At 34.6% G+C, this 13261-nt stretch overlaps 2 protein-coding genes across 3 annotated transcripts; both read left to right on the top strand.

Moving 5' to 3' along the window:
• The first annotated feature begins 879 nt into the window (after positions 1-879).
• Positions 880-7529, top strand: LOC112709840 (nuclear pore complex protein NUP50A-like). 2 transcript variants are annotated; one of them, XM_072202237.1, is made up of 3 exons: positions 880-1609; positions 1726-1872; positions 2710-7529. In XM_072202237.1, exon 3 carries the CDS (start codon positions 6688-6690, stop codon positions 7300-7302), a length of 615 nt encoding a protein of 204 aa, XP_072058338.1. In that variant the 5' UTR covers positions 880-1609; positions 1726-1872; positions 2710-6687; the 3' UTR covers positions 7303-7529. The 2 variants fall into 2 exon arrangements, with proteins under 2 accessions (XP_072058338.1, XP_072058339.1); XM_072202238.1 differs by having other exon boundaries at positions 910-1609; positions 2716-7529.
• Positions 7530-8539: 1010 nt separating this feature from the next.
• Positions 8540-12822, top strand: LOC112712763 (FBD-associated F-box protein At4g10400-like). Its single transcript, XM_025765686.3, has 4 exons — positions 8540-9601; positions 9693-9941; positions 11732-12170; positions 12575-12822. Exons 1-4 carry the CDS (start codon positions 8570-8572, stop codon positions 12820-12822), a joined length of 1968 nt encoding a protein of 655 aa, XP_025621471.2. The 5' UTR covers positions 8540-8569.
• The last annotated feature ends 439 nt before the right edge of the window (positions 12823-13261 follow it).

The following is a 13261-nucleotide window of genomic DNA, read 5'->3' as shown; positions in this document are numbered from 1 at the left end:
GACTTTTCATAACTAATCTGTAGAGATTAGGATTCTTGAATGGGGAGCTTCCAAAAGCAGAAAATCAAACCGAGGAAGGTAAAGGTGTATGACAGGGCTTACAATGTTCCATTTCAACTTTCTTGAGCAGATCTCTAGCATATTTCTCTTGTGAGAGTAATATGCCTCTATTAACAGTCTTGGTGACTTGAATCCGAAGAAAATAGTGAAGCTCATCCATGTCTTTTAACGCAAATTTGTCATTTAGATGATTTGAGAGACTGCTTCATTTGAGTCTCTCCAGTGATGATTATATCATCTACATATATCAGGACAATAATGATGAACCATTTTTGAATTTGGTGAAGACAGAGATGTCAGACTTTGTTGAATGAAAACCAAGGTGTTTGAGAGTTACTAATAGCTTATAGTGTAAGACTCAAAATTTTTTGAAAATATTATTATGAGTTAAATTTAAATTATTTATTTATTAAAGATCTTATTTTTAGAAATTTTATTAAAAATAATTAAATCAAATTTTGATAATTAAATAAGAAGCTTTATTTAATCTTATAATTATTGAATAATTTTCTATATTTAAATTATACAACTTAGCCATTGTAAAAGAATAAGAATTTTGTATGATTTAATTTAAATAATTGAAATTTTGAAATTTAATACTTTAATTTTATATAAAAAAAATAAATTATATTATCTCTAATTTTAAATTAGAATACTTGATCAAAAACTTATTAGCAATCAATAAATAATTAAGTAATATTTTTTTAATATAATTTTAAAAAATTAAATAAAATTTTAAATTGATACTCTATACTTCAATTTTATTAAAATTATCAAACCCTAATTAACTCAAATATCCCCAAATTTAACTCTAATCCTAATTTTACCCTAACTCCTACCTACACTCACATCACCGCCACTCACCTTTTTCCCCAACCCTACCGCCATTCCCCTTCGCCTCTTCCCTCTATACACACACAAATCCAACATTCAGCATAATTCAGAAAAGAAAAAAAATAAAGAAAGAAAGGTAACCAACAGAGGAGAAGAGAGAAAGAGAAGCAGAGAGGCAGAAGAGGAAGAAGGGAGCGCCGGTGGAAGAAGAAGACGCGCCAAAGCTGGTGGGCCGTGCCGCCGCCGTCGCCGCACCCTGCCCGGCCGTCGTCGCTGTTCTGTTAAGCCGCTGCCATCCCCGAGCTTGCCACCGTTGTCTTTGTTGCCGAGCAAGAGGGGAGAAGTCACGCGGCAGAGGAGAGGAAGGAAGCTCACCGCGTCGCAGTCGTCGCGCCGCTGCTAGTCCACCTTGAAGCCGCCGTCGAAGCAGAGCCGCGGAGAGAGACGAGTTCGCGTAGGGAAGAGAGAAATGCATCCGAGAGAGAGAATGAGCACGAGAGGAAGGAGACGGCCGTTCTCATCGCTGCCAGAGGTTCCACCGCCGTCGTTGGTAGCAACCGAAGTCACCGCCACCTTCGCAAGCTTTTTCCCAGCTGTTTTGATTCTGGTCCTGCTGCAACTCGCCAATGTCCCTGCTCATTTCTAACATCTGTTCAGCCTTCGCCAGAGCTCGCCGTCGCCGGAGAAACACTTCTGGAACTGCTCATATCCGCTGGTAACACTACCTTGGTACCAATTTGGTTTTTGGCTTTTCCTTTCTTGAATTTGTCTTGCTTCTATTTTGTTCTATTGTTCTGATTATGAGCTTTTGCTTTAACTTGGAATTTTCAGTACCATTCTTGTTGCGCTCCGATCGATTTGAATCCACCGCTTTTCTTGGTGTTGTGGTCATCGTCATTATAACGGGGAGTTAATGTTGTTGCTACAGGTGCAGTTTCGGTTGCTGCAGTTTCGATTTCTATGAGTTTCAATACTAAGGTACGGATTTTCTTAAAATTTATTTTATCTTATAGAATTGTTATAAATAGATATTAATGTAAGAAACATATGTCTTTGATTATGATTGTCTTATGAATGTGATTGTTTCCTGGACTGATTGCTTGATTACTTGAGTGGTGTATGATTGTTGAAAAGAAATTAGTTTAAAAAGTTATTTAGTTGATTATTATGAAAAGTAGGTTTTTTTTCGTTTTAAAGTTAATTTGATAATGTAAATGAATCGGCTTTGAAAATGATTTGAGATATGAAAATGAATTAATTTTGGAAGCGGTTTAATTTTAAATTAGTTTGATTTATTAAATGATTTAATATTTGAGCTAGTTTAATTTTGAAAAAGATTTATTATTGGAAATGGTTGGATTTGAAAATAATTTGATATTAGAACTGGTTGAATTTTAGAAAATGATTGAGATTTGGAAATGGTTGAGAAAGAGTTCGAGGAACGTTTAGATGGGACCCGAAAAGGGTGGCAGAGTCCGAGTTTTAGAGGAGATACTGACGAAATTTTATAAAATTAGAAGTTTCGTTTGAAGTAATTATTTAAAAAGATTTAGTTTTACACATTATAAATTTTAAGATTGATATATTTAGAAAAGAAATAATTATGTTTTGAATTGGGATTGCTGATGAACGGAATGAAAAGAAGGATGATGAGGATTGATTTTGAAATATGATTTTTGAATGAATTTGGAAATGAGATATGGATTGACAAATGATGATGATATTGAGAATGACTTAGATATTGATGAATGTTGAATGAATTATTTATATGGTTTATGAATTTGAATTATCTGAGACACGAGTTTTCCTGTGTAGACGCAGTGGCTTGCCATCACTTGTTCCAGGTTGAGACTTGATACTCTGTTGATCCTACGATGTAAGGGTGACCGGGCACATATAAATTTTCGGGAATGGTACCCCCATTGAGCGGTTTTATATTTATACGAGAAAAAGCTATGCATAGACTCATGGGGATGTGCGTCGGGGGACACTCCAAGGGTTTAGCAAACCGGACTTGTTGGGTTGACTTGATAACCGACAGATGAGACTCATTAGCCATTGGGCAGACATTCATCATACGCATCTATGTGACATTGTTTGGGTGTGCATATTGTACTTGGTTTACCTATGTGAATAATTCTGTCTAATTGTTAATTGCTCTACTTGATGTAACTGCTTGATTGTGCTTGAACATCCCTAGTTGTGTTTGTAACTGAAATTGGTTGAAGTTGTGGTGAATTGGCTGTGGATTGATTTGTTTGGGCCTAGGGCCATGGACGATTATGAGATAGACTGAAGGCCGTGTTTAGTTGTGTTTTTGGTTTAGTAAGGTATGAAATATCAAGCTTGTTCAACATGGACTTAATAAACCTATGTTTGAAACAGATTGGTCATTTATACTGTTAGAAAACTTTTAAGATTCTTTTACGAGAAAAGTGAGTTTGGATTTTCTGAATAATTAACTGATTTTTTTTAAAGAGGTTTTGGATTTTCAGGTGGTTAAATTGTCGGTCTTTAAAAAGATTCATAAGGCAATGATAATCACTGAGGTTGAACAATAATTTTTTTATTAAATATTTTCTTATGATAATTCTAAAATTCCGTGGTAAGACCGTGTAGTTAGGTTCTCACCCCCTATAGCTTTATCTTTTCAAGAAACGAAGGAAGAAGCTTACGAAAAGTTTTATTGCGTTTTGCTTATACGATGTTTTAGTTTAGATATTATTCTTCCCTCGCTATTAATATTATATTATTGTAAGAGGGATAGGGATCTTGTTTTGTAATGAAACGCATGTTTGTATATTTGTAAGTACTTGTATAAGAAGTCTGGTATGTATAAATATATGTATATTAGTAATGTGATTGAGTTATGGTTATATAGGCATGTTTGTTTTATAAAAAATAAAAGTATTTTCGTTTTTTTTAAAAAGAAAGAAAACAGTGAGATGGTTTCGAGTAAAAGGCTCATATTTTGTTATTAAGTATATGAAGTCGTCGTAATACTTATTGCTATCGGAGTGGCGCATCTGGAAGCATGACATTTTGATAGTGAGGGTGTTACATATAGTACCAGGCCGTTGGTGCCTGTTTCAGACCATAAAGGGCCTTGGCGAGTTTGCACACTAAAGTGCTATCCCTAATTTCATATCCCTTTGGTTGTTTCATATATACATCTTCGACCAAATCACCATGTAGAAGCACGTTATTCACATCAAGCTCCCTAATTCTCCAATTCCTTGATAGTGCTAAGGTGAGGACAATGCAAATTGAGGTTGGTTTCACCACTAGGCTGCATGTTTCAGTGAAATCACACCCAGGCTTTTGAGAGAACCTTTGAGCTACTAGGCGAGCATTGTATTTTTGAAGACTTTTATCAGGGTTATATTTAACTTGAAAAATCCAACGACTACCCACAGCCTCTCTGCCTTGAGGGAGAGGAACCGATTTTCAGGTTTGATTTTGCATAAGTGTAGCGTATTCAGCATCCATCGCAACTTTTCACTCTGGTTTGGACAAGGCATCATTGACAGTCTTTGATTCAATGCTAATTAGAAAGGATCTGAGCTTTAAGATTCTACTCTTACTCCTTGTGATTATAGCATGAACATTTTGAGTTGTTGCTGCTGAGACTGAGTGATCATCATCAAAGAAAAGAATAATTTTTCAGTTTGAGATAGGAATTGGAATAGGTGTAACTGATGGTACTGTGGGTACTGGTGAAGGTAAGGTATGGGAGGTGGCTGTGATAGATAAAGAAAGAGATCTAGACTATGAAATACTTGATATTATACGTACAGGTAAAGGTAGGAAAAAGGAGGTGGATGTTTGGTGCAGGATGTAAAGACCAACAATAAATTTTTAATCTAAAAATAAATAAAAATATCATGTGTACATAAAAAGTTAGTTATAATATTTTTGTATATAAATATATTTATATATTATTTAATTTATTTTTAATGTATATTTTAATATAAAAAATTATAAATAATTGATTTAATAAATAATTTTTTTATCTACATAGTATAATTATAAATTTTATATATAAAAAAGTATTACAATTAAAAGTTATTTAACAGTGTAACAATAAGTTTTGAAAAAAAATCAGGACATCATAAAAAGGAATAAAAATATAAAATTAAATAATAAAATGAAAATAGCAATATAAAATGATTAAAGAAATTACCTATAAAAAAACGATTAAAGAGATTACTACAAACTAAAAATTTCGTCTTTGAAAAACCACTCTTCTTCTAAATTTGAAGAACGAGTAATTTTGAAAACGAGATCTTATAGTTTAAGGATTTGACCATTTATTCAGCAAATATTACTACAAGATTGGGAGTATAAACAGAAATAGATAATAAAGAAATTAGTTTATGGATTTGGTTGAAGAAGAAACACAACTCGATTCAGGTGCCACCTGCGTGACGTTCCCTCTTCTTCTCTTCTTCATTCTTCATCTTAAGGTTTTAACTTCACATACTCTTCTTTTGTTTCTGCTGTTTGATAGTGGTATTAATAATACTTATATCTCTTCCTTGTTATCGTTCATTTATGCCTTCAAGTTTGAATATGTAGCCGTTACATGTTATATAATTTTCTGCTTCTGAATATTTTGATTCAATTTTCAAGTTATCTACTGTTTGAATTGGATTGGATTTAATTTTGCATGCAATTTCGGTTAAAGTATAAGAAATGCAAATATGCTATCGGATGGTAGTGTAAAATTCACAGTCCCTGCATAGTAATTAAGCTCATATTATCTTTTCTGAAAAGGAATTAGAAAATGACTAATTTTATTTGTTTGTCTGTCTTTTCCTTAGTATTTAAGTAACTACTTCTGCATTTTTTGTTCTGTATATAAATGCATCTCTTAGGATAAGAGAGATTATCCTTTTTTACTTTGAATTGATTTGAAATGAATTTCACTATGCCCCATAATCTTTTTATTTTGTTAATCCTTTTTGAATTTTGTGGCATTTTGTGGCAAGTGTAAATTGATCCACCTCCATATGTATATATATATATATATTGAGCTGTTCATAACATGCATGTATACTCTAGGCTCTGTTGTTTACTAGGATTTTGATATTCTTGGTTAAGAAAGATAAATAGGTTACTTATGAATTCAGATTGATGGAATTTGTGGTCTTTCTTGAATCTGTTTCATGCTATCTCAATGCTAATGTTTTGCAGGTTCTGATTTTTTTGTTGGGATCATGTGTATAAAGTAGTACTACATATTGTCCTTGTTCGTGTAACTTTTGTTCTATCATTACTTTGAATTTTATCCTTGAATGAACAAATGCATTTTCTTGATTGCTGCTCTTGTTGTGCTCAAGCTTGGTTAAGAAGTTCTTAAGTTGTAATTGGTATCTCGATTTCTTTACCCAATGGAAGATGCTGATAACCTTCTACCATCAAAGAAAAGGGTCGCCAGAAGGGAGCTCACTCGAGATACTCCTCTTGATGATGAGGAGGAGAATGCCCATGAGGTTGAGGGTGGAACATTCAAAAGATCCAGTGATGAGGTTCTTGCAACCAGAAGAATTGTTAAAGTTCGTCGCCAACAGACTAATTCGTCTCCTTCTTCAAATCCTTTTGCTGGAATACACTTGGTCACCCCTACTGAGGCTACAGCAGAAAAGCAATCAGCTGATGAGTACACTGCTACTGATGATTCAAAAGACCCCGAGGAAGAAAAAAAGCAGTGAAAGGGTGAAACTTGTGAGCCGGAGGATAAATCTTCTGCAGGGGAAAGTAATGCTAAGAAGAATAACGATGGCGAACTAGATGCAAAGAATGAAAACTAAGAATGACTATAAACGTGAAAGTGAGGACAAGAAGAATGCTGCTGATAAAGATTGTTTCAATAAAGACGATAATGATGCCAAGAACACTAATAGTGATGACGGCGATAAGCAAGCTAAGAAAGTTGAAAGTGAAGAGCCTAGCTCTGAAGTTGGCAATTTTAAGTCCTTTCAACAGCTTTCAAGTAATCAAAGTGCCTTCACTGGGCTTGCTGGAACTGGATCCAACACTTCGTTATCTTGTTTCGGATCTATGTCAAAGGAGGAACCTGCTTTGAGTAGCAGGACTAGTTCTATTATCGGGCTGAAAAATGACAATCCTCTTGGTGCAGGCTTGTCCAACAATGCAAATTCTTGTTTTGGGGTGTCTGGTGCATCTGCTACTATTTCTATGAGTGAAGGAAGTGGTTTAGCCTTGCAGGAAGTTGCCACTGAAACAGGGGAAGAGAATGAAAATGTTATTTTTCATGCAAATTCAGTATTGTTTGAATTTACAGATGGAAGTTGGAAGGAGCGAGGAAAGGGAGAACTAAAGGTCAATGTACAAAGAGGAACAGAAAACGCCAGGCTTCTCATGAGAGCTCGCGGAAATTGCTGACGTCAAGGACTTATTTGTCCTTCGAACTTTATTCTCATTCTAGTGTGGCACGTAATGGACACCTGGACACCGTTTCAGCTAGTTCCGTTTGGTGTATGAGAGACAAATAAACGGAAGGACTAAATTGTCCCCCGTTTGTTAAAGTCAGGAACTTTTTTGTATTTAAATTTTGTCAAAGATGTATTTGTCAAAAATTTAAAAAATCAGGGACTTATCTGTTTTTTTTTCTTTTTTTTAAAGATAAACCCAAAAAGTTAACCCGAATATAAAATTAGAGTACTGCCCTAAGCGTACAATGTGTTCAATGGACTAAATCTTTGGTCTATGAATAAAATGAACATCGCCAAGGATCGAACTCCTAACCTTTCGGATCTAAAACTCTAATACCATATCATGAACTCACTCATCTCAAAAGCATAACCTACCAAAACAATGTAACACTAATGGCTATATCTCTAATACTTCTTAAATATCCATTTTATCCGTTTAGACCATTGACTCCCTATAGGGGTGTGCATGGGCCGGGTGAAACCGGATTTGATGTGACCCAGACCCGGTCCGAAATATATACCGGACCTATTTATTAGACCCGAACCCGGTCCTAGACCCGATAAAACCTATACACTTTCGGGCCACGATTATACCGGGTAAAAATTGGGTGAAAATCGGGCCATTAACATTACATTACCTTGATACCTTCTTATAAGTTAGCATGTGAAAATATCCAAATTTACAAGGCTTCAACTATTATTTGACATGGTAAAATTCACTTAGAAAAACAAGAACCAACTCTTCTCTAAAATTAAAGCATAATCATAATCAATACTAATATCGTATAATAACTCCAAATATTTAAATCAATACAAATAACACATTATGCATTAGTCTAAAATCTTATGCATTTTAAACATAAAACATTAACTTATAGTCTTATAATAACTAATAACACAAAATATTAAGGTTTACAATACTTAAATTCCACATAAGAATAGCCATCATTCATCACTAATAACACAAAATATTAATTGTGTATGATGATCAGGCCATCGGACCGACTTCGGGTGACCCGAACCATGGTCCGGACCCGACCCAAAATAATGACCGGATCACCATTACCCGACCATAGACCCGATAAAATCACATCAAATTAGGCTCTAAAGTGCTCGGAGCCGGGCCGGGTCTTCGGACACACCCCTAATTCCCTATACTTTCTCATAAAATTAACATGGGAGTAACAGAACACAGAAGCAAAGAAACCCTAATCGCCATGGACAGGATCAGCGACCTGCCGGATTCTATACTCTTGCACATCCTCTCCTTCCTCCCTACCAAAACCGCCTTCTTCACCACCGTCCTCTCTCGCCGATGGACCCACCTCTGCCACGACCTCCAACACTTCGACTTCAACCAAATTCAATTTCATAACGGCAACCAAACTTGCTCAGACTTCAGTAGTTCACGAAAGCGATTGTTCGCCATCGTTAATTGGTTTCTCTCCCGCCACAAAGCGCCGCCAATTCGAACCTTTCGTCTCACCTGTGACCTAGCTCTATTCGATGAATACACTACTGTGGAGTGGTTCATTAGAAAAGTTTTAGGGCCAAATCTCCAGGAATTGAACTTGAACCTCCAACTTTCCATCTTCGGTCTCCCCGATCGCAAAGTCGTTATTCCCAACAGCGTTTTCAGCTGCGCTTCCCTCGTGACTCTCCGTTTAAACGGCGGCAACGTAACATTCCTTTCACCTTCTTCTTCGTCGTGCGGTTATCGCTTGCCATCTCTCAAGACTCTGGAGATGCACAATGTCAAGGCCTCTATCGATGACGTGGCAGAGCTTCTCTCTCACTGCACTGCTCTTGAGACTCTCATTCTTGACTTAAACTGTCAAGTCAGCGAGGTCGGATTGAGAATTCACTTTCCTCTTTCTTTGAAGAAATTGAACTTCCGATCAGATTTCGACCCTCTTAGACGTATTGGTATCGAATGTAGGCAGCAGTTTCCCTCGATCTGTGTTTCCAACTTGCACAATGTGGAGGAAGCTATTATCAACGTTACTTCGCGAGGCTTTGTGCTCAAGTTTATTGTGGAGTTTCGCTGGTTAAGGAGTTTGGTCCTGGGTAATTTTGTGTTTACTTGTTTGCCCCAGGCTCCTCCGGATCTTATTCCGGAATTTACCTCATTACGTAGATTAGAGCTTGCTGTTGGGTGTTTCGACACGAGATATATAATGAATATGCTTGAGAAGAGTCCCATGCTTAAAGTTCTTGTTATTGTTTTTATCACTGACTTTGTTAATAAGGTATTTTGAGTTCTCATGTTCAAGCTTTGGTTTGTAGAACTTTGTTGTTTGCTGGCAATTATTTTTAAGTGTATTTGTTGTTTTTTGCTAGGATCCACATCCGTCACGACGATGGGAACACCCAGTGAAGGTTCCTACTTGTCTTGCATCGCATCTGAAAGTGATTAAAATCAAAGGATATTTTGAATCCAGAGATGATAGAGATTTTTTCGCCTATGTTCTTCAACATGGACTTGTTTTGGAGTCACTTGATATTCAGGTGGATCGTGCGAGAGCTAAAGAATTATCCCTTTTGCCAAGGAGTTCTAAGGCGTGCCAAATTAACTTTTGCTGGAATCAGGTACCATATGTTTTGTTTTCTTTACCATTATGTGTACGTATCCTACTAATTATAAATACAAATAACACAATTCATCCGACTTTGAGGTACCTTGCAGTGAATTCTCCTTTCAAAATCACTCTTTTTTTGTACCGTTTATATTGCTAAATTCTTCATATCTGAGACAAGTTCTATTGTAGTTTGAGTAGATTCCCCCAGGTGATAAGTTTTCTGTTACAAAATTTTTATACTCAATAGTTTTGCTCCATAGCTCATAAATACTTCTATTGCTACTGTTTTGGAATATATACTATGCATCAAAATTTCTGTACTTAATGATTTTGTTGAACATATATATATAGGAGAAGGAAGAGGAGGAGAAGGAGAAAGAGAAGGAGAAGGAGGCGTCATCACGAGGACGACAGCAATGGCGACAGCAATGGCAACACCTTAGAACACTACAAGAAAAAACACTATTGGAACTGTTACAAAAAAATCTAAATTTGTAACAAAATATTCTTAAGTACGGATCGAATTTTGAGATGGCTTAAATATTAAACATCCCGAGTAAAATTATAGTTTGCGATTAAATTGTGATTTACATTAAACTCTTTTTTAAGATTTTTTTAAATAACATTGTAGTTAAATTTGTAGACATTTTCTCATATTTCATGAGTAATATTCTCAAATCTTTTTACTCTCATGTTAAAACTGAGAGAACATGTATAATATACATTGAGATAAAATTTTTCCTTCAATTATCTTTTTTATTATCATAACAAAAAAAATCTATTATGAGAATTATTTTTGTTAAAATTTTTATTTATAAGTGTTTTATATTATTCTATCATTTCATTCTTAAAATCAAAGTATATATGATCAACGTTGTTAAAACTTTACAACATATTTTGTTTATTCTTGAATTAAAGTAGTTGTATTTGTACTGAAATAGTTTTTCTTGTTAGTTTAAGAATCTATTGAATGCAGGATATCTTATCACAACGATGATAGACTTATTGCTCCAAAATAATTTACATTGTTTTCTCTATTTCGAGATAAATAATAAAAAAATTTTGAAGAGAAGATATGATAAAATTTATACTTATCCTTTATGCATAAGCACTATTAAATATAATTATTCATGATTCCTACAAAAAGATGAAAAAGAAAATGCACAACATTCTTTATATTATCACTCAATCTCTCAAATTAGAAATAATATTAAGCACATAAGAAATATAATTTAAACATTAAGATAACTCAACATGTGAGGAGTTATGATACATTAACTTGTATAGGATAAAAATGATAAAATTTATAATAAAAAATTATAAAAACTTAAATAAATAGAAACAAAATAAAAAAATAGAAGAGATAAACTACAATAACGAACAACAATATTTTATAAGTTATAAAAAATTCAAAGAGTAGAAATAATGCATCATAGAAAGAAAAAAGTATTATTGAATAGAAAAGTAATTGGTAAAAATAGAATTCTTTTCTAGCATATATGATTTTTTACAGTAAATAAGTGATGAAATACATAAATACATAAAATAGAAAATGAATGAATTATTTTTTTATAAATTGATGAAATATTCACTACTATATAATTGATGGTGAACATATAACTACTAGACAATAAAATTCAGAAGAAGATTATGGGTTGAAAAAGAAGTCTATTGTCATCAGGTGGCAGGCACACGCTATTGAGAGCGGTGGAGGAGGCGATTCCTATTTATACACTTTCTTGTTTCAAACTCCCGGACACGCTGTTGACTGAGATTCATAGTATGCTCTCGCAATTTTAGTGGGGTCAAAAAGGCGTAGAACGAAGAATGGTTTGGATTAAATGGGACACAATGACAAGACCGAAGAAAGATGGAGGGCTGGGGATCAAGAACCTAAGGGCGCAAAATTTGGCTTTATTGAGTAAGCAATGTTGGCGTCTAATGAAATACCCTAACTCTACTCTATCAAGAATGCTCAAAGCTAAATATTTCAGATATACAGATTTCCTACATGCAGAGATAGGAAGCATACTGTCGTGGGGTTGGAGAAGTGTTCTTGAAGGGCGCAAGGTGATCGAGAAAGGCTTGTTATGGAAAATAGGCTCTGGTACTAATGTTCGCATCTTCCATGACCCCTGGCTCCCACTACCAGTGCCCCTTAATGTCCCTCAAAATGCACTCACAATCCCGCCAAATCTGCAAGTGTATTACGTTAGTGCGTTACTAAATCCTGATAGAAGTTGGAATAGAAATCTGATTGAGTCTATTTTTTCAATTGATATATGTAATAAAATTTTTTTAATCAAACCAACAGAGGAGGAGGATGAAGTTAATTGGTACTGGACAAAATCTGGTATATATGAAGTTGGGTCAGGATACAAAACTGCTTATGGATTCTTTCATTCTCTTACTTCATTGAGGCCCCAGAACATACACAACAGAATCTGGAATAGCATTTGGGAGTTGAAATTACCATATAAAATTAAGATTTTTCTATGAAAAAGTCTTCATGAAAAGCTTCCGGTGTTGCAACAAGTTCACAGGCAGTTCACATCCACTCCTGCCACTTGTCCAAGATGCATGTTGAAAGTTGAATCAATTTCTCATACTTTGTTCCAATACCCCCTGTCTTCAATAATATAGAGTCTAAGCTTAATAACCCTGACCTATGGATGAGAGAAGAAGAGACCTTTTTCAATTGGTGGCAACGAGTCTTATCCTGGGCAGCGGCTCAATTCGACGGTAGACAAAAGACCCTCCTCATAGCGGCGCTGTGTTGGAGCACTTGGAAAGCGAGGAATCGGTGTGTTTTTGAGAAGGTAATAAACCCGGCACCAGATATAGTGAAAGAAGCCAGTAATTTAGTGCGTGAACTCGTGAGCCATACCTGAAAGATGCTGCTAATTTTCTTTACTCTTATTTTACTCTTCTTTAAGTTCTTAGTCTTTCAGTCACAGTTAGTGATAAATGAGAATACCCAACTCTTTTGTACTTCCTTATAGAAACACTTTTATTTTATATTAATAAAATAACATTTATCTTTGAAAAAAAAATAAAGAGTAAACTACTAAAATGATGTTGGAAAAGTCACATGGTTGACATAATGAATCCAAAAATACTGACAATAATTGACAAATAAACTCTCAAAAAATTAAAAAATACGACAAAAAGAATTATAAATGTGCTTGTTTGGATACCATTATCTTGATTAAAAAGATATTTTTTTAATAAAAAATAATTTTTTTAATGTGTTTGACAAATTTCTAGTAGTATAATAAAAGCACTAAAAAAATGAAAAAATGTCTTTTTAAAAAATATGTAATTTACATT

Source organism: Arachis hypogaea, chromosome 9, assembly GCF_003086295.3.
Source record: "Arachis hypogaea cultivar Tifrunner chromosome 9, arahy.Tifrunner.gnm2.J5K5, whole genome shotgun sequence".
In the NCBI taxonomy this organism is placed as follows: domain Eukaryota; kingdom Viridiplantae; phylum Streptophyta; class Magnoliopsida; order Fabales; family Fabaceae; genus Arachis; species Arachis hypogaea.
This window is presented reverse-complemented; position numbering and strand designations above follow the sequence as displayed.

What these genes read in the sequence shown, in the direction of transcription:
- LOC112709840 (XM_072202237.1), top strand. Translation starts at nt 6,688, where the DNA reads ATGCAAAGAATGAAAACTAAGAATGACTATAAACGTGAAAGTGAGGAC.
- LOC112712763 (XM_025765686.3), top strand. Translation starts at nt 8,570, where the DNA reads ATGGACAGGATCAGCGACCTGCCGGATTCTATACTCTTGCACATCCTC. An exon ending in TCACTGACTTTGTTAATAAG is followed by an intron (nt 9,602 to 9,692) that starts GTATTTTGAGTT and finishes GTTTTTTGCTAG; the next exon opens with GATCCACATCCGTCACGACG. An exon ending in TTAACTTTTGCTGGAATCAG is followed by an intron (nt 9,942 to 11,731) that starts GTACCATATGTT and finishes TCGCAATTTTAG; the next exon opens with TGGGGTCAAAAAGGCGTAGA.